At 39.4% G+C, this 21,469-nt stretch overlaps 1 protein-coding gene and 1 long non-coding RNA gene across 3 annotated transcripts; one reads left to right on the top strand and one right to left on the bottom strand.

Annotated features, from left to right (window-relative positions):
- Positions 1-5,138: 5,138 nt before the first annotated feature.
- Positions 5,139-8,443, bottom strand: LOC107306748. The gene is made up of 4 exons (XR_001552256.2): positions 8,362-8,443; positions 7,235-7,337; positions 6,246-6,307; positions 5,139-5,197 (listed from the first exon to the last, which is right to left on the bottom strand). It is a non-coding gene; the product is annotated as an uncharacterized LOC107306748 (long non-coding RNA).
- A 4,199-nt stretch (positions 8,444-12,642) lies between these two features.
- On the top strand, positions 12,643-21,124 carry LOC107306747. 2 transcript variants are annotated; one of them, XM_032441570.1, is made up of 8 exons: positions 12,643-12,744; positions 13,419-13,566; positions 14,442-14,503; positions 15,243-15,345; positions 17,026-17,087; positions 18,104-18,206; positions 19,888-19,949; positions 20,969-21,124. In XM_032441570.1, the coding sequence occupies exons 1-8, from the start codon at positions 12,661-12,663 to the stop codon at positions 21,107-21,109; spliced, it is 765 nt and encodes a 254-aa protein (XP_032297461.1). In that variant the 5' UTR covers positions 12,643-12,660; the 3' UTR covers positions 21,110-21,124. The 2 variants fall into 2 exon arrangements, with proteins under 2 accessions (XP_032297461.1, XP_032297460.1); XM_032441569.1 differs by lacking the exon at positions 20,969-21,124 and having other exon boundaries at positions 19,888-20,622.
- Positions 21,125-21,469: the final 345 nt, after the last annotated feature.

Consider the following 21,469-nt stretch of genomic DNA (forward strand, 5'->3'; position numbering starts at 1 on the left):
ATCAATCACAGAATGACAACCAATTCATGTGAAGCATTAGTCATGTCTTTAAGAGGAACAAGATTAAAATATTTTGTTCCTTTTGGAAGCTGAATTCTGCTTTCTGGAAAAATTAATTAGAGCAGATAGCTTTGGCTTCTTAATGACCAATCAAGAAAGAACCCAGCAGAACTATGACTACTTCTATTCTAGCAGTGCATAATGTTGAGGCTACTTTCTCATTAACAGCTTATGGAGAGCAAGGGTACAGACACAGCAACCTCATACAAACATCATTCAATGAGGTAAAAACAATCTGGTTCTCAACTGACCTCTCTGGATCAGTTTGCAAGGAAATAAATGATACAAACATTGCTTGGTTGTAATGCACAACATGTGCGTTATTCCAAATCTTTTTCAAGTTTAGTGTCAAATCTTATTTCCTAACTCACACAACCTACTGCCCTGTGCTGCTTTGTTGTGTGTATTCTTTACGCTCCATCTGAAAAGCAAGATACAATTTACGAATTGTTCACCAAGAGAATTTTTTACATTTAACAATCTAAAACAATCGTCAGGACTTTGATGGTGGTCAAGTAACATGGAAATACATTAGAAAGACTACCACAGTCACCTCTTCCCCCCTCCCACACTGATTTCAAGCTTAGCAGAATCATATGAAGCAGACATTAAAGACAATTGGTAAGTTGATTTATGGATTCCAGAAGCTTGCTAAGATTTGGTGTCTGCTTACAAAAATAAAATTGGACTTGCCTTTTAGGCTATGTCATTGAATCGTTCGCCATACTGCAAGCACTCTCAAAATGCGATAAAATTTTTATTCAATAGGTGTTTCCAGACACTTATGTGTTTATCAGGCATGGTTCAGTAACGCAAATGCATGTAGCTGCTGTTGGAACCGCAGCACCAAACAAGATTGGGCCACATATCTTTAGTTCTGTGTTACTAAAAAAAATTAAATAAACAAACAAAAAGATTAACCAAATGATATTTTTCTTCTGCTGATTATCCAGAAATATCCAAATCCTCAGACAGATAAATCTTAAACCAGATACCACTCTCACCACTTTAAGTGTGTGTTCACTCGTTTTTAACATCAGCCAAGCACTTTGTGTGTTTGTGTCTGTTTTACAGCACATACTCACACCACAAAGCGGGACTCATAAAGAAAACACAGGAAATGTAACACTCGTCTGATAACCAGACAATTTAATCTATGAGATACCTACCATTGTTGTTGCTCCCGTGAAACCTCTGCAGTGTATTTTCAGGTTCATATGCAAGCTGGAAACACAGGAGGAAGCTGCTTTCCTCGGGACTTTCTTGTTCAGGCTGTACTTGGCATACAGTATCTCGCGTAAGAATATGACAAACTTTTTTTTTTTGTGTTTTAAGTAATTGTGTGTTCAAAGGATTTTGCATTTTTAAATAAAGGCAAAAATCCTCACACACATCTAAACTTTCGTGTGGGTGGCAAGTCACGACACCAAGAAATTATACCAGGAAATTCAGTGTTGTGTGACAAGAAGCTGCAGCTCTGTGTCGATGACATGGCGTTAAATTTGTATCTGGGGCATCTCAAGTTATCAGCTTACGTTTGCTGCGGGCACACTATCCACGTGGCGATGTGTGTGCAATGTAGACTTGCGTTTGATTAAATGCAAAAATCTTCTATACCGTCTAGCTTCTAGAAATCTTGTATTTTTAAGAACGGAGTAGGGAATTAGTTTTTTTCCCCACAACAGAAGGCTAGAGGGGAGTAGCTATTCTTTTCATTACTGTGCTTTCTAGAGGTTGTCTGAGTGCGTAAAGGGCCGATACTAAGTGGTTTGTCCGAAGTACTATCTCAACAGGAGACCTACTCTATCAGCATTCTCAAAACACCCTCGACTACAGGAACTGAAGCAGCCAACATGGGGTTGCTAATCGCCCTCATAGGAAGGTCGCGCAAGGCAGCTCTCAGGTAGTTCTCCTGCTGGCTCTCCCACAGGCTGGGGGATGCACATTTCACAGGACGTACTCAGAATCCGGGCGGAATAGCTCTTTCCTTTTTCTCTGCTCTTACTGCGGGTTGGGGTTCTACAAAAAATAGGAGATAGAACACATATACTGCAACTCCTTTTATACCCCCTCGTCAATAAAGGATTGAAAGACGAGCCAGTTCTCTACGCAAAGAACAAACCAAACAGTGAGTCCCACTCAAGGGTAACTTTACACCAGTCACATCACAGTTTCTCTCTTCATCTTTCCATCTGTTTTCCAGCAGAAGATGCCAGAGGAATGAATGGCTATGTCCATCGTTTGGACATTGTTCTTGTGCAGCATGCTGACCAGTACGCTACACATGCTCTTGAAGAGTTCTCGTGCAACAAAGCAGTGCTCTGGGTCGCACTTGGACAATTTAGTATCGTTCTGCTTTCACACTGGAGTCTATGCGCACTTACCTACTCTCTCCGTGAAGCTGGTCATTGCTCTCAAGATTCAACGGGTCGCACAGACCGAGACTCCAAATTTTACAACTGAACAAAGGAACACTGGAAAAGTCTTCTCGTGACTTTGAATCAGCGTCAGCTCTTGGGCCTGAACCCTGAAAACACAGCTTTTCAATCTGCATTAGTACCCATTGGAAAGGGAATTCAGTGAGTGGTGCCCACACAGACACACGTAGACTACCTACCTTGTTTTGTTCAGATATAGGGAGAACCCGCAACAACATCAATAAAGAAACGGTTGCAATTCATACTAATCAATTAGGACCAGCACCACCATTTGTGACTTAGGAAAGAACGAAAAGCAACAAAATGCTGCGACTTCTCTACCGCGGCGTAGGGTTCCACTGGCGGAACTCTTACCAGAACCCACTCTTCACCATTTACGGTACACCTAAAAGCTAAGAAAACACCAAATGAAAACCTATCAGAGGCATACAGAATGAACTCAAGCTTATGGACCAATCCAACAGGCCAGCAAGTGCTAGTGGTTCCAGCTGTTAAGTTACATTATCCAAGCATTCATGCTACACGCACACTACGAACGACCGGACCTAACAAGGAAAGCAACGAGGATGGTTCACTTGTCTATAATTCAGACAATCCAATTATGAGATAGTTTTACCTGTGTTGCTGCTCGCCTCTTCTGAACACTCTGCAAGCGTACTCCAGTGTTCATTTGCAGGTGGGAGGAACACGGGAGATGCTTTGCCTCGGACCCTTCGAACAAGGCTGGTCATACAGTAATTGCATAGTTTTCGCACAAAGCACTTTATTTTATTTTAATAAAATCTAACAATGTTGTTGCATTGTAAATAAAAGGGCAAAAAATTCCTCAATTCATCTAAACTATTCCATAATGTTTGGTTAAGGCTTGGCACAGTCACAGCGGCCCACAAAATTCAACACAGGAATCAGATGTTCGATTGTGACAGAAGTTGCAGCTCTGTGTTGGATTGAAGCATTTGCAGGCAAATTTGTATTCTGTGCCATTCAAACTATGAGGGCTTCCATTCGCATGCATCTTCGTTTTTTTTTTTTTTCCTCTCGGGCACGTTGTCCCCAATGTATGAGTGATGCGATGCATACGGTTGCCCATAAGGGAGATTTGATTTGCTTAAGCCAAAAAGCGCAAGTGATAGCGACTGTTAAAGCTATCTAGAAAATCTTGTCTTTTAGAAGGGTAGGGATAGTTTTCTTTTCCCCAACACAAGGCTGAGGGGAGTTTATTCTGTTTCACCTACTTGTGCCTAGAAAATTCACTCAAAGCCTGCAAGCCAGACAGGCGTACAGAGCTTAAACTTACTTTGTCCAGTACTATTCTCCACAACAGAACCTACACTCAAGTATTCTCGTTTGCCATCGATACGAATGTTAGGAGCCAGCGCACATATGGGGTAATATAGCGCTTCAGCAGAAGGGCTCTCAACTCAAAGGCAACGCTTCACTAGGTCTCATGCTGGCTCTCCAACAGCGGAGGATGCACAATCACAGACCAGCGTACCTCAGATGCCCAGGGAGATCGGCTCTTCCTTTTTTCTCGTGCTCCTACTGGGGCGTTGGGCTTTACAACAAAGGAGATAGAGGCACTGAGACTTATACTGCACTACATTTATCACTCGTCAAATAAAGGATTGAACGGACGAGGCAGTAATTCGTACAGGCAATGACAACCCAACCTGCAGTTGTCCACTCAAGGGTAACCGTTTACAATCAACCATCACAGTGATTCTCTTTATCCTCTTCATCTCTTTTCCCAGCAGACCGATGCCGAGAAGAACATGTTGACCAGGCTATGTTCCATCACGTTTGGACCATTGTTCTGGCAGCATCTGCCGAATGCTCACATGCTCTGACGAGTCTACTTGCAACAAGCAGTCTCTGGAGTCAGACCTGAAATAGCTATCGTTCTGCTTACACGGCCTGGGGTCTATGCCAAATTACCTAAACTCTTCTGAGCTGTCATGCTCTGAAGCATACAAAGGAGTAGCACACAAGAGACCTCCAACATTTAACAACTGAACAAAAGAGAGACACTGGAAAGTCTTCTCGTGACTTTGAATCAGGTCAGCTCTTGGGCTGAACCGGGAAACCACAGTTCTTTCTAATCTGACAGTACCATTCGAAAGGGAATCAGCAGTGCCACACACAAGACACACTAGACTACCTACTTGTTTTGTTCAGATATAGGCGAATACAGCAACAAATACATAAAGAATCTTGCATTCAGACATGAATGTTAGACACCCGGCACTACCTTGGTGACCTTTAGGACAGAACGACAAGCACACAAGCTGCAGACGTCTCTCCACACGCAGGCTAGGGTTTCACAGCTATCTTCGTAAGAGCAGATACCACCTCCACCACTTTATAGTGCGAAACGATTAAAGTAGAAAACACCCAATGGAACATATCCAGCAAGACTACATAATGAACTCCAGAATCCTTAGTGCGACTAATCCAAGGCAGAATCGTGTTCACGCTGTTAATTAACATATGCAAGCATTCATTGCTACAGCAATAGCTCACAACGACACAGATCTTAACAGGAAGGCAACGTTCATTGTCTATGAACTCAGCAATCAATCTATGAGATATTTCCCTTGTTGTTCTCCCCGCTGAAACACCTCTGGCAGCGTGCTCCGATGTTTCATCTGCGCTGGGAGAGCACAGGCAAGTGATGCCATCTTCAGACTTTCAGAACAAGGCTGTCACAATACAGTACATATGTCCTTAGAATTTGCATGAACTTGGTGATTTTTGATCTTTAAAATGAAATCTAACAAATTTTATTGCATGTTTACATAAAGGGCAAAACGTCGCTCACCACTAGTCTTTAAACTTTCCATAATTGTTGGATTGAGGCTGGCAAATCAGAGGAGGGCACACAAGAAATTAACACAGGAAATCAAGATGTCGATTGTGAACAAGAATCTGCAGCTCTGTGTTGATTGAACATTTCCATTAAATTTGTGCGTGGCATTCAAATTTCAGCTTATGTTGCTGGGGCACATGTCCCACAATGTTGAGTGAGTGCATCACTACGTTGCAAAAGCAAGTAAGATTTGCTTTGCTTAAAGGCTAACAAGGCAAAGCTAATAGCGATTAAAGCTATCTAGAAAATCTTGTATTTTAAAGAAAGGAGTGGGGAATTAGTTTTTTTACCCACAACAAAGGCTAGAGGGGACGTAGCTACAGACCCTGCTCACTCTCATCTTGAGAATTGAATGATATTTCCTTGACAGAAAGAATAATCTCAGCAAGCACAATTAGTGTCTGCTGAACATGATTTTGAAAAATCGGATTAAGTTTGTTAGAGAAGACAGAGGTTCTATACAGAAAAACCTAAATGTCTGGGTTGCTCAAACTTGGGGCATCGTTTTAATTCTCACTGGATCAGCAGAACAGAACCATATAGAGATAAAAATACAGTACTCAAAGAAACCCCCTTGTGGAGATCATATATTCTCAAGCAGCAATAAACTGTGCTGTATCAATACTGAGCTAGAAAATCAACTCAAAAGCCTGCAGCCAGGACACCTATATAAGCAGTTAGACCTAACTCTGTCCCAGTATTATCGCAATAGAGAACCTACGCTACAAGTATTTAAAGGACCCTCAGTTACACACGGAGCAGCAGCAACATGGGGTATATGACCCTCATCAGGGACAGGGGGCAACTCAAAGACAAGCTCTCATGTATTTGTCAATTGGCCCTTCCCCAGACTGGGGAGATGCACATTTCACAGAAAGTACCTCAGAATCCCAGGGAGAATCAGACTCTTTCTCTTTCTCTGCTCCTACTGCGGGTTGGGCATCTAAATAACAAGGACAAGAGAGACACTGAGAAATTTACTGCCCTCCACTTTAATCCCCCATCAGTCAAACAAAGGATCTGAAAGAAGAGCAGTAGTTCTACAGCAAAGGACAAACGAAGAAATGCGTTACTCTCACGGTTAAGTTAACACCCAGCCACATCACAGTATTATATTTACTCCCCTTTATCTCTTTTCCAGTAAAATATGCCTAAGAATGGCAGCTGATATGGCTAAATCCATCATGTTTGGACAGTGTTCTGTACAGCATCTGACCAACAGCTACACAAGCTCTGAAGAAGTCTACTACAACAAGCAGTGCTCTGGATTCAGACAATGGAAATAGTATCTTCTGCTTTCACACCCTGGGGTCTCTGCCAAATTACCCAGCTCTCTCTGATCAGGTCATGCTCTCAAGCATACAAAGGAGTAGCACAAGAGAGAGATCTCCTACATTTCACAACTGAACAAGTGAGGTACTGGAAAAGTATTCTCTAAGTTTGAATCAGGTCAGCTCTTGGCTGAAGTCCGGAAAACCCACAGCTTTTCAATCTGATAGGGAAAAGAAACAATTTCTGACCTTTAGGAAAGACTGAAAAGGAACAAAAGCTACAGTACTTCTCTACCACAGCAGGCTAGGGTTCACCGCTAAATCTTAAACCAGATACCACTCTCACCACTTTAAGTAAAAACATAAAGCTAAGAAAAACACCCAAACGAATACATATCCAAAAAACATACATAATGAACGCAAGAACCTCCTGGACTAATCCAACAGGCCAGCAAGTGCAGTGTTCACTGCTGTTAATTAACATCAGCCAAGCACTTCATTGCTACAGCACATACAACAGAACAGGACTAACTAGGAAAACACAAGAAAAAGTTTTCTTGTCTATAAACACAGACAAATCCAATCTATGAGATAGTTACCCTCATTGTGCTCCCATGAAACACTCAGCGAGCTTACTCCATGTTCATCTGCAGCTGGGAGAGACACAGCAAGAGATGCCATCCTTGGACTATCAGAACCAGGCTGCACAATATAAAACAAATGCATAAGAATTCGTACAAAACTTTATTTTTTATTTTTTAATCAAATGTTTCATGGGATTCTGTATCTCTAATGTAAGGGTAAAAGAGTCCTCACAACTCATCTAAACTATTTCGTAACGATGATTAAGCTTTACAAACAGGAGAGCCACCAAAGTAACACAGGAAATCAAGATGTCAATTGTGAACAAGTAGCTGCAGCTCTGTATTGATCCATCTTTAGCATTAAATTTGTGCCTGGCATTCAAATTTCAGCTTATATTCCTGGGGCACAAGTCCCACAGTGGTGCGTAAGTGCATCACTATGTTGCAAAAGCAAGTAAGATTTGATTTGATTAAAGGCTAACAAGGCAAAGCTAATAGCGATTAAACCTATCTAGAAAATCTTGTATTTTAAAGAAAGGAGTGGGGAATTAGTTTTTTTACCCACAACAAAGGCTAGAGGGGGCGTAGCTACAGACCCTGCTCACTCTCATCTTGAGAATTATCAGACAGAAAGGATAAACACAGCCAGCACACTTGGTGTCTGCTGAACATGATTTTGAAAAATGGTTCAAGTCTGATAGAGAAGACAGAGGTTCTATACAGAAAAATCTAAATGTAAGGGTTGCTCAACTTATAAGCATCCATTTAATTCTGACTGGATCAGCAAAATAAGCCATATATTAGAAAAAAAAAAAATCCTCACACAAGCACTCTTGAGAAGGCAATAAGAATTCAAAAAGCAATAAACTGTTCTGTTTCATTACTGTGCTAGAAAATCAAGTCAAAAGCCTTCAGCCAGGTTGCCTACATAAGTAGTTTGACCTATCTTTGTACCAGTATTATCTTGACAGAGAACCTACACTGCAAATATTTAAAGGACCCTCAGTTACAGACATAGAGCAGCAGCAACATGGGGTATATGAGCCTTATCAGGGACAGGGGTCAACTCAAAAGCAAGCTCTCATGTACTTCTCATCTGGCTCTCCCACAGACTGGGGAGATGCACATATCACAGAAAGTACCTCAGAATCCCACGGAGAATCAGACTCTTCCTTTTTCTCTGCTCCTACTGCTCGCAAGGCATCTAAAAAAAAATGGACAAAGAGAGACACTGAGAATTTTACTGCACTACACTTTAATCCCCATCAGTCAAACAAAGGATCTGAATGATGAGTAGTAGTATTACTACAGCAAAGGACAAACCAAGAAATGAGTTCCACTCAAGGGTAACTTTACACCCAGTCACATCACAGTATTCTCTTCACTTCTCTTCATCTCTTTTCCAGCAGAAGATGCCCAAGCAGGACAGCTGACATGGCTATGTCCTTCGTGTTGGGACAACGTTAAGGAAGAAACTCCAGCATGCTTCAGTCTCAGCATATGGACACCGCTGAGTCATCTTCCCTCTTTGCCTACACCTCCATCATCTGGCACTTACTATCACATTCCACTCTACAGGACATACCACAAAAGCACGATCAAAACAACCTCACACTAAGAGGAAGCTGCCAACACACACGGCTTCCTGCTTAGTGCTATCAAGGATACCTCACCTGACCATGATTCATAATCCTGCAACTTTCTGACCAGGTACATACATAAGAAAACTGACATTTAGGAATGAAACAGAAGCTCACAGCTCCAATACAGTCCAGAACCACTGCAAGCATTTTAAATCTTATCACTTCAAGTTATATATCTTCTGACCACAAACTCCCATCTAGAGCAGACCACAGTCAGTTCTCTCGTTCTAAGTACTCCATTATGTAAAACAAACTCAGGATTGACTCACACAGAAACGCAAGGAAAATTTACAGGAATGAGCCAGACAGGAGCAATGGCGTCCGCTCTGGAAAACCGTAACTGCTGATTCCAGCCTGAGCGCTGACTATTCATGCTTTTCCAAAATAAACTCTTTGCACCTAAAATGCAACTAAGAGAAAAGGTGAATGCACCGTGAGTGCTGCTTCCACACCTTCTGATCATCAACTTACCAATATCTACACTTGATTGCTCTGTAACATTCGTACATCAACAATGATATCCTCTAGTACTTACATACTATCTTCTTCTCTTATACCTTTTCTGATTTACCTAATGTCAAACCCACCTCTCTCTAGTGTCATGCTCTCAACATACAAACTATTACACATTATATATCTCCTACATTTTTACAACTTGTTAACAATTTATTCACTAATTAGTCTTCTCGTACTTTGAATTCATTACTCTTTTTTCTTAATTCCTAAAAAACCAACATGTCTTTTCAATCTTATATCACCCATTATAAATAATCAATATTCACACAACAAACACATCTATACTAACCTACTTTTTTTTGCTGATCAATTTATAACACAGTCAACAAAATTAATAAAGAAACTTTCATTCATACATAATCATTATTTTAACCCATCACACCATTTTTACCTTTATTTTAATAACTAAAATCAACAAGAACTCATTACCTTCGTCTACCACATCATTCTATTTCACACTAAATCTTAAACCATATACACCTCCATCACTTTAACAACCACCTAAATCAAATAAAAACATCCCTAACAAGACACATATCCAAATAGTAACATAATTTCTCCAAGAACCTCCCTTTACTAATCAATCATTCATCATTCATTCTCACTTCTTTAATTAACATCATCAAATCAACTTCATTTCTAACATGCAATTACTCACTACAACATACTAACAATTAAAACAAAATAAAAATTTCATTGTCTATAAAACACATTACAAAATCAATCTATGTTATTATAGTTACCCTTTTTTCTCCCCTTAAACACTCTGTCAATCTATACTCCATTCAACTGCATTATAAACAACAGTAAGATTCTTTCCTCTAACCTTTCATAACACTTCTACAATACATTACATACTTTAATAATTTACAAACAATGTAAATTAAAATTGCTAACAATCTTTCATTTTAAATAAAATCAAAAAAATCCTCACAATCCATCTAAACTATTTCCATTAATTTATTAATTCTCAAATCACATATCCACACAATTAAATTAACACAGAAATCAAGATTTTATTACAATTAAATCTCATCTCTTTTTATTTAACACTCATCAAAATTTTCACCTCATTCAAATATCATTTCCTACATTTCACATTCCGCACAATATGAGCATCACTACTCAAAATAATATTTATTCTAAATCCAAAAACAAACTTATATTTCTATTAAAATCTATCTATAAAATCTTTACTTTAATAAATATGCTTATAATTATTTCCAACAACCAAACTATAAATATTATTCTTTTCAACTACTTCTATAAAATCACTCAAAAATCCTCAAACCCCAAATGTTATTACAAGTAATCTTAACCTACTTTTTTCCCATTTACTATCTCCAGCACATAACCTACACTACAATTATTTCTTTACCTCATATACATTACATCTATCATCACATATTATTAAATAATCGGCCTCACATCCATCTCAACTCAAATCAACTCTCACTTATTTCTCATCTTCTCTCCCACATCCATATTATGCACATTTCACATAAATTACCTCATAATTCCCATATAATTCATACTCTTCCTTTTTCTCTTCTCCTACTTTTCTTCTTACAGAGAAGAAAAAATATTTAAATTAATACACTATTAAAATATACTCACTACATTTTTAACCCCTCATTCAAATAAATATTCTTTAAATACTATCATTTAATTCTACATTCAAATAACAAAGCCAAACATTTTATTTCCCACTCAATTAACTTTAAAACACCAATTCACATCACATTATTCTTCTTCACTCCTCTTCATCTTTTTCCATCATAATATCCAATCATTACATCTTACATTTCTTACTTTCACCATTACAATTTTGCTTCACATTCTTTTACCAATATCTACACATTCTTCTAATAATCTACTCAACAATCATTCTCTTTCATCAACAATTTTTAAATATTATCTTCTCTTTCAACCCTTCTATCCAAATTAACCCAACTCTCTCTTACTTCCATCTCTCCAATCCCACATATTTTATTCAATATATATCCTCCTACATTCTACAACTAACAATTTATACTTTAAATTCTTCTCTATTTTATCATCTCTTTTCTTAATCCTAAAAACCAACTTTTCAATCATATATTATCATCTAAATTAAACAATATTTTTCACACAAAGTATATTATTATATTATCTTCTTTTTTTTCATACTTCATCAATTATAACACATTCAACAAAAATTAATAAATAAACTTCATCATACTTAATCATTATTAATCCCATCCACCACCATTTTTACCTTTATTTTAATTAACTAAAAAAAACAAAACTTCATTACCTTCTCTACCACATCCACTATTTCACAATTTAACATCTAAATTTATATCTTTTATATAATCATCATTTTCTTTATTTACTAACATTAATAACTTATATATATCAATCATTATCATATTTAAACTCACTTCTCCATAATTCTTTCTTCTTAAACTTTACTACTTTATTTTTATTACTATAAACATTAATTTTCACATCCCCAAACTTTTATTCATCTTCCTTCTATTTATCTTCCCTTCTCCTTTTTCTTCTTTCCATTTATACTCTTCTAAAACATATTTACCAAACACTAAACACATTAAATCAATATCTACTTCACCACCCATTAACAACTTGGAAAACGGTTTTCTTGGGTAAGACTTAAATGAAGCAAAGTGCAACATGGTTTCTAAAGGCCTACAATTTTTAGTGGGAATCTGCACAATTAAACTGCAGTGCCTCATGTTGTAAACTTCATCTCTGGCTATGCAAAACCTCTGAGAAGCACTTCCTTGTGTCAATCTAAATGCAGTTTCATTGATATTATTCAGAAAGTCTTCTTTCTGCCTACATATCTCACAATTTCACTAGTTTCCTGCCCTCAATTTCATTCAAAACTTCCTTTTGTTTCTTCATTTCCAGTCATTACCTCATGAATTCTACTAAATGGCTACAACTTCTAATGGATATTATCCATTCCCTCAGTTTTACATAACAGAAAGTGCACAGATTCCAGAAAGAATGAAGTTTCCTGTCTTTCTCCTTCCAAAACTCTCCAATCTCATAATAAAAATATTGAAAATAATGTCTGAGTTTGGCTATGAACAAGATGTTTTCAGTATCAAAATACAATGATTGAATACAGATACGTGATTAAGTATTAACAGGAAAACAGTTTACTGTCGCTTACCTGTATTACCCTTAACAAACTCTTATTCAGGCAACCTTGAGGAAGATGAATTGGTGGAAGAGGAAGAAGGGCATGCAAAGAGGTACATAATAAATTCCATGAAACATAAACAAGAAAGTGAAAACCTGGGCCTAAATAGATATGAGGAAAATCTATGGGCAGCATTTCCCTCAAGCACAAAAGTAAGTGTACAGGGATGATTCAATTGGAAGAGTTTGTTAAGGGTAATACAGGTAAGCGACAGTAAACTATTTTCCTGTTAATACTCAATCACGTATCTGTATTCAATCATTGTATTTTGATACTGAAAACATCTTGTTCATAGCCAAACTCAGACATTATTTTCAATATTTTATTATGAGATTGGAGAGTTTTGGAAGGAGAAAGACAGGAAACTTCATTCTTTCTGGAATCTGTGCACTTTCTGTTATGTAAAACTGAGGGAATGGATAATATCCATTAGAAGTTGTAGCCATTTAGTAGAATTCATGAGGTAATGACTGGAAATGAAGAAACAAAAGAGAAGTTTTGAATGAAATTGGGGCAGGAAACAGTGAAATTGTGAGATATGTAGGCAGAAAGAAGACTTTCTGAATAATATCAATGAAACTGCATTTAGATTGACACAAGGAAGTGCTTCTCAGAGGTTTTGCATAGCCAGAGATGAGGTTTACAACATGAGGCACTGCAGTTTAATTGTGCAGATTCCCACTAAAAATTGTAGGCCTTTAGAAACCATGTTGCACTTTGCTTCATTTAAGTCTTACCCAAGAAAACCGTTTTCCAAGTTGTTAATGGGTGGTGAAGTAGATATTGATTTCTGTGCTTTTCAGCTGTTTTGGTCAATCTGTTTTAGAAGGAGTCACCTAAATGGAAAGAAGAACAGGAGAAGGAAGATACTAGAAGGAAGCTGCAAACGACAGTTTTGGGGGATGTGAAACATTCTGTTTCTAGTAATAAACATCAAGTCCGTAAAGTTTCAGAAGACACAGCTTATGCGAGAAGTGAGTTTAAATATGATCCTGATTGCTCCTCTATAAGTATAATGTTCAGTAAATAAAGTAAAATGATGATTATCCTCAAGATGATAAACTTTCCTGTTACCTGTGAACCCTAGCCTGCTGTGGTAGAGAAGGTCTGCAGCTTTTGTTTTTTTTCGTTCTTACTAACGGTCACAAATGGTGGTGCTGGATTCCTAATGATTACGTATGATGCAAGTTTCTTTATTAATTTTGTTGCTGTGTTCTCCTTGATGCCGTCTGAACAAAACAGAGCTAATCTAATCTATCTTCTGTGTGACAATATTGTTTCCCTTTCCGATGCTACTATCTGATTGAAAAGCTGTGGTTTTTCAGGGCTTCAGCCAAAAGCAGACCTGAGTCAAACTCAGAGAAGACTCTTCCAGTACCTCAACTTGTTCAGTTGTAGAATGTAGGAGATCTCTCTTTGCTAAACCTTTGTGGCTTGAGAGCATGACCAGCTCAGAGAGAGTTGGGTAATTTGGCATAGACCCCAGGGTGTGAAAGCAGAAGATACTATTTCCATTGTCTGACTCCAGAGCACTGCTTGTTGCAGTAGACTTCTTCAGAGCATGTGTAGCTATTGGTCAGATGCTGCACAGAACATTGTCCAAACATGGTGAACGTAGCCATGTCAGCTGTCCTGCTTGGGCATCTTCTGCTGGAAAACAGATGAAGAGGAGTGAAGAGAATACTGTGATGTGACTGGATGTAAAGTTACCTTGAGTGGGACTCACTGTTGGTTTGTTCTTTGCTGTAGAATTACTGCTCGTCTTTCAGATCCTTTATTTGACTGATGGGGTATAAAAGTGTAGTGCAGTATATTTCTCAGTGTCTGTATTTCTCCTTTTTTTTTGTAGAAGCCCAACCCACAGTAGGAGCAGAGAAAAAGGAAGAGTCTGATTCTCCCTGGGATTCTGAGGTACTTTCTGTGAAATGTGCATCTCCCCAGTCTGTGGGGAGAGCCAGATGAGAACTACGTGAGAGCTTGCCTTTGCGTTGAGCCCTGCCCCTGGTGAGGCTTATTTACCCCATATTGCTGCTGCTCTATGTCCTGTATCTGAGGGTCAACGAAATACTTGTAGTGTAGGTTCTGTGTGGAGATAGTACTGGGACAAAGTTAGGTTAAGCTTCTTGTATCGGCCCTTTGGTTGCAGGCTTTTGAGTTGATTTTCTAGCACAGTAGTGAAACAGAATAACTACTTCCCCTCTAGCCTTTGTTGTTGGGAAAAAAACTAATTCCCCACTCCTTTCTTAAAAATACAAGACTTTCTAGATAGCTTAATCGCTATCAGCTTTGCCTTTTTGGCCTTTAAGCAAATCAAATTTCTGCTTTTGCAACGTAGTGATGCACTCACTCAACATTGTGGGACATGTGCCCCAGCAATGTAGGCTGATATTTGAATGCAGGCGCAAATTTGATGCAAATGTTCAATCAACACAGAGCTGCAGCTTCTTGTTCACAATCAACATCTTGATTCCTGTGTTAATTTCTTGTGTGGCTCTGTGATTTGCCAGCCTTAATCAACATTATGGAATAGTTTAGATGAATTGTGAGATTTTTTTTGCCCTTTTATTTAAAATGCAAAAGCCTTTGTTAGATTTTATTTTAAAAAAATTGTTTTGTACAAATTCTTACGCGTATGTACTGTATTGTACAGCCGTGTTCTGAAGGTCCGAGGAAAGCATCTCCTCCTGTGTTTCTCCCACCTGCAGTTGAACATGGAGTACGCTTGCAGAGTGTTTCAGGGGAGCACAACAAGGGTAAATATCTCATAGATTGGATTTGTCTGTGTTTATAGACAAGTGAACTTTTTCTTTTGTTTTCCTTGTTAGTCCTGTTGTTCAGTGAGTATGTGCTGTAGCAATGAAGTGCTTGGCTGATGTTAATTAACAGCAGTGAACACTGAACTTGCTGGCCTGCTTGATTAGTCCAGGCGGTTCTTGCGTTCATTATGTATACTTTTTGGATATGTGTTTGTTCGGGTGTTTTTCTTTGCTTTAGGTGGTTGCTTAAAGTGGTGGGAGGTGTATCTGGTTTAAGATTTAGCTGTGAACCCTAGCCTGCTGTGGTAGAGAAGGTCTGCAGCTTTTGTTGCTTTTCGTTCTTTCCTAAAGGTCACAAATGGTGGTGCTGGGTTCCTAATGATTATGTATGATGCAAGTTTCTTTATTAATTTTGTTGCTGTGTTCTCCTTGATCTGCACAAACAAGTAGGTAGTCTAGTGTGTCTTGTGTGTGACACTATTGATTCCCTTTCTAATGGGTACTATCAGATTGAAAAGCTGTGGTTTTTCAGGGCTTCAGCCAAGAGCTGACCTGATTCAAAGTCAGAGAAGACTCTTCCAGTGCCTCACCTTGTTTCAGTTGTAAAATGTAGGAGATCTCTCCTGTGCTACTCGTTTGTATGCTTGAGAGCATGACCTCAGAGAGAGGTGGGTGCTTAGGTACTCACCCCAGGGTCTCAGAGCAGAAGATAGTATGCCGTCTCCAGAGGATATCTTGTTGCTGTAGATGTTTTCAGAGCTCGTGTAGCTATTGGTCAGTTGCTGCTCAGAAGGTGTGGAAGCAGCACTCACGGTGCATTCACTTTTCTCTTAGTGCATTTTATGTGCAAAGAGTTTATTTTGGAAAAGCATGAATAGTCAGCACTCAGGCTGGAATCAGCAGTTATGGTTTTCCAGAGTGGACGCCATTGCTCCTGTCTGGCTCATTCCTGTAAATTTTCCTTGCGTTTCTGTGTGAGTCAATCCTGAGTTTTGTTTACATAATGGAGTAGCTTAGAAGAGAGAACTGACTGTGGTCTGCTCTAGATGGGAGTTTGGTGGTCAGAAGATACTAGACTTTGAAGTGATAAGATTTAAAATGCTTGCAGTGTTCTGGACTGTATTGGAGCTGTGAGCTTCTGTTTCATTCCTAAATGTCAGTCCTTATGTATGTACCTGGTCAGAAGTTGCAGGATTATGAATCATGGTCAGGTGAGGTATCCCTTGATAGCACTAAGCAAGGAGCCGTGTGTGTTGGCAGCTTCCTCTTAGTGTGAGGTTGTTTTGTATCGTGCTTTTGTGGTATGTCCTGTAGAGTGGAATGTGATAGTAAGTGCCAGATGATGGAGGTGTAGGCAAGAGGGAAGATGACTCAGGGTGTCCATATGCTGAGACTGAAGCATGCTGGAGTTTCTTCCTTAACGTTGTCCCAACACGAGGGACATTGTCATGTCAGCCACCATTCTTATGCATCTTTTGCTGGAAAAGAAATGAAGAGGAGAAAACAGAATACTGTGATGTGACTGGGTGTAAAGCTACCGTTGAGTGTAACTCATTTCTTGGTTTGTCCTTTGCTGTAGTACTGTTACTCATCTTTCAGATCCTTTGTTTGACTGATGGGGTATAAAAGTGGAGTGCAGTAAATTCTCAGTGTCTCTCTTTGTCCATTTTTTTGTAGGTGCTCTGCCAGCAGTAGGAACAGAGAAAAAGGAAGAGTCTGATTCTCCCTGGGATTCTGAGGTACTTTCTGTGATATGTGCATCTCCCCGGTCTGTGGGAGAGCCAGATGAGAACTACGTGAGAGCTTGCCTTTGAGTTGAGCCCCGCCCCTGGTGAGGCTTATTTACCCCATGTTGCTGCTGCTCGATGTCCTGTATCTGAGGGTCATTGAAATACCTGTAGCGTAGGTTCTCTGTTGAGATAGTACTGGGACAAAGTTATGTCAGACTACTTACGTTGGCCTCCTGGCTGCAGGCTTTGGAGTTGATTTTCTAGCACAGTTTTAATACAGCAGTTTATTGCTGCTTTTAAACTTATGAACTTCTCAGGCATATTTTTGTGAGGATTTTTTTTTTCCTACTATTCAGATCTATTCTGCTGATCCAGTCAGAGTTTAATGGATGCCAATACATTGAGCAACCCAGACATTTAGATTTTTCTGTATAGAACCTCTGTCTTCTCTAGATAGACTTAATCCGATTTTGAAAATCATGTTCAGCAGACACCAAGTGTGCTGGCTGTGTTTATCCTTTCTGTCTGATAATTCTCAAGATGAGAGTGAGCAGGGTCTGTAGCTACTTCCCCTCTAGCCTTTGTTGTTGGGAAAAAAACTAATTCCCCACTCCTTTCTTAAAAATACAAGACTTTCTAGATAGCTTAATCGCTATCAGCTTTGCCTTTTTGGCCTTTAAGCAAATCAAATCTTGCTTTTGCAACGTAGTGATGCACTCACTCAACATTGTGGGACATGTGCCCCAGCAATGTAGGCTGATATTTGAATGCCAGGTGCAAATTTGATGCCAATGTTCAATCAACACAGAGCTGCAGCTTCTTGTTCACAATCAACATCTTGATTTCCTGTGTTAATTTCTTGTGTGGCTCTGTGATTTGCCAGCCTTAATCAACATTATGGAATAGTTTAGATGAGATTGTGAGGTATTTTTTGCCCTTTTATTTAAAATGCAAAAGCCTTTGTTAGTTTTATTTTAAAAAATTGTTTTGTACAAATTCTTACGCGTATGTACTGTATTGTACAGCCGTGTTCTGAAGGTTCGAGGAAAGCATCTCCTCCTGTGTTTCTCCCACCTGCAGTTGAACATGGAGTACGCTTGCAGAGTGTTTCAGGGGAGCACAACAAGGGTAATATCTCATAGATTGGATTTGTCTGTGTTTATAGACAAGTGAACTTTTTCTTTTGTTTTCCTTGTTAGTCCTGTTGTTCAGTGAGTATGTGCTGTAGCAATGAAGTGCTTGGCTGATGTTAATTAACAGCAGTGAACACTGAACTTGCTGGCCTGCTTGATTAGTCCAGGCGGTTCTTGCGTTCATTATGTATACTTTTTGGATATGTGTTTGTTCGGGTGTTTTTCTTTGCTTTAAGTGGTTGCTTAAAGTGGTGGGAGTGGTATCTGGTTTAAGATTTAGCTGTGAACCCTAGCCTGCTGTGGTAGAGAAGGTCTGCAGCTTTTGTTGCTTTTCGTTCTTTCCTAAAGGTCACAAATGGTGGTGCTGGGTTCCTAATGATTATGTATGATGCAAGTTTCTTTATTAATTTTGTTGCTGTGTTCTCCTTGATCTGCACAAAACAAGTAGGTAGTCTAGTGTGCCTTGTGTGTGACACTATTGATTCCCTTTCTAATGGGTACTATCAGATTGAAAAGCTGTGGTTTTTCAGGGCTTCAGCCAAGAGCTGACCTGATTCAAAGTCAGAGAAGACTCTTCCAGTGCCTCACCTTGTTCAGTTGTAAAATGTAGGAGATCTCTCCTGTGCTACTCGTTTGTATGCTTGAGAGCATGACCTCAGAGAGAGGTGGGTGCTTAGGTACTCACCCCAGGGTCTCAGAGCAGAAGATAGTATGTCCGTCTCCAGAGGATATCTTGTTGCTGTAGATGTTTTCAGAGCTCGTGTAGCTATTGGTCAGTTGCTGCTCAGAAGGTGTGGAAGCAGCACTCACGGTGCATTCACTTTTCTCTTAGTGCATTTTATGTGCAAAGAGTTTATTTTGGAAAAGCATGAATAGTCAGCACTCAGGCTGGAATCAGCAGTTATGGTTTTCCAGAGTGGACGCCATTGCTCCTGTCTGGCTCATTCCTGTAAATTTTCCTTGCGTTTCTGTGTGAGTCAATCCTGAGTTTGTTTTACATAATGGAGTAGCTTAGAAGAGAGAACTGACTGTGGTCTGCTCTAGATGGGAGTTTGGTGGTCAGAAGATACTAGACTTTGAAGTGATAAGATTTAAAATGCTTGCAGTGTTCTGGACTGTATTGGAGCTGTGAGCTTCTGTTTCATTCCTAAATGTCAGTTTCTTATGTATGTACCTGGTCAGAAGTTGCAGGATTATGAATCATGGTCAGGTGAGGTATCCCTTGATAGCACTAAGCAAGGAGCCGTGTGTGTTGGCAGCTTCCTCTTAGTGTGAGGTTGTTTTGTATCGTGCTTTTGTGTGTATGTCCTGTAGAGTGGAATGTGATAGTAAGTGCCAGATGATGGAGGTGTAGGCAAGAGGAGAGATGACTCAGGGTGTCCATATGCTGAGACTGAAGCATGCTGGAGTTTCTTCCTTAACGTTGTCCCAACACGAGGGACATTGTCATGTCAGCCACCATTCTTATGCATCTTTTGCTGGAAAAGAAATGAAGAGGAGAAAACAGAATACTGTGATGTGACTGGGTGTAAAGCTACCGTTGAGTGTAACTCATTTCTTGGTTTGTCCTTTGCTGTAGTACTGTTACTCATCTTTCAGATCCTTTGTTTGACTGATGGGTATAAAAGTGGAGTGCAGTAAATTCTCAGTGTCTCTCTTTGTCCATTTTTTTGTAGGTGCTCTGCCAGCAGTAGGAACAGAGAAAAAGGAAGAGTCTGATTCTCCCTGGGATTCTGAGGTACTTTCTGTGATATGTGCATCTCCCCGGTCTGTGGGAGAGCCAGATGAGAACTACGTGAGAGCTTGCCTTTGCGTTGAGCCCCCCGCCCCTGGTGAGGCTTATTTACCCCATGTTGCTGCTGCTCGATGTCCTGTATCTGAGGGTCATTGAAATACCTGTAGCGTAGGTTCTCTGTTGAGATAGTACTGGGACAAAGTTATGTCAGACTACTTACGTTGGCCTCCTGGCTGCAGGCTTTGGAGTTGATTTTCTAGCACAGTTTTAATACAGCAGTTTATTGCTGCTTTTAAACTTATGAACTTCTCAGGCATATTTTTGTGAGGATTTTTTTTTTTCCTACTATTCAGATCTATTCTGCTGATCCAGTCAGAGTTTAATGGATGCCAATACATTGAGCAACCCAGACATTTAGATTTTTCTGTATAGAACCTCTGTCTTCTCTAGATAGACTTAATCCGATTTTGAAAATCATGTTCAGCAGACACCAAGTGTGCTGGCTGTGTTTATCTTTCTGTCTGATAATTCTCAAGATGAGAGTGAGCAGGGTCTGTAGCTACTTCCCCTCTAGCCTTTGTTGTTGGGAAAAAAACTAATTCCCCACTCCTTTCTTAAAAATACAAGACTTTCTAGATAGCTTAATCGCTATCAGCTTTGCCTTTTTGGCCTTTAAGCAAATCAAATCTTGCTTTTGCAACGTAGTGATGCACTCACTCAACATTGTGGGACATGTGCCCCAGCAATGTAGGCTGATATTTGAATGCCAGGTGCAAATTTGATGCCAATGTTCAATCAACACAGAGCTGCAGCTTCTTGTTCACAATCAACATCTTGATTTCCTGTGTTAATTTCTTGTGTGGCTCTGTGATTTGCCAGCCTTAATCAACATTATGGAATAGTTTAGATGAATTGTGAGGATTTTTTTGCCCTTTTATTTAAAATGCAAAAGCCTTTGTTAGATTTTATTTTAAAAAAATTGTTTTGTACAAATTCTTACGCGTATGTACTGTATTGTACAGCCGTGTTCTGAAGGTTCGAGGAAAGCATCTCCTCCTGTGTTTCTCCCACCTGCAGTTGAACATGGAGTACGCTTGCAGAGTGTTTCAGGGGAGCACAACAAGGGTAACTATCTCATAGATTGGATTTGTCTGTGTTTATAGACAAGTGAACTTTTTCTTTTGTTTTCCTTGTTAGTCCTGTTGTTCAGTGAGTATGTGCTGTAGCAATGAAGTGCTTGGCTGATGTTAATTAACAGCAGTGAACACTGAACTTGCTGGCCTGCTTGATTAGTCCAGGCGGTTCTTGCGTTCATTATGTATACTTTTTGGATATGTATTTGTTCGGGTGTTTTTCTTTGCTTTAAGTGGTTGCTTAAAGTGGTGGGAGTGGTATCTGGTTTAAGATTTAGCTGTGAACCCTAGCCTGCTGTGGTAGAGAAGGTCTGCAGCTTTTGTTGCTTTTCGTTCTTTCCTAAAGGCACAAATGGTGGTGCTGGGTTCCTAATGATTATGTATGACTGC

This window comes from Coturnix japonica (genome assembly GCF_001577835.2).
Source record: "Coturnix japonica isolate 7356 chromosome 1 unlocalized genomic scaffold, Coturnix japonica 2.1 chr1random735, whole genome shotgun sequence".
Classification (NCBI taxonomy): Eukaryota; Metazoa; Chordata; class Aves; order Galliformes; family Phasianidae; genus Coturnix; species Coturnix japonica.

What these genes read in the sequence shown, in the direction of transcription:
- LOC107306747 (XM_032441569.1), top strand. Translation starts at nt 12,661, where the DNA reads ATGAAACATAAACAAGAAAGTGAAAACCTGGGCCTAAATAGATATGAG. An exon ending in AGACACAGCTTATGCGAGAA is followed by an intron (nt 13,567 to 14,441) that starts GTGAGTTTAAAT and finishes TTTTTTTTGTAG; the next exon opens with AAGCCCAACCCACAGTAGGA. An exon ending in TTCAGGGGAGCACAACAAGG is followed by an intron (nt 15,346 to 17,025) that starts GTAAATATCTCA and finishes ATTTTTTTGTAG; the next exon opens with GTGCTCTGCCAGCAGTAGGA.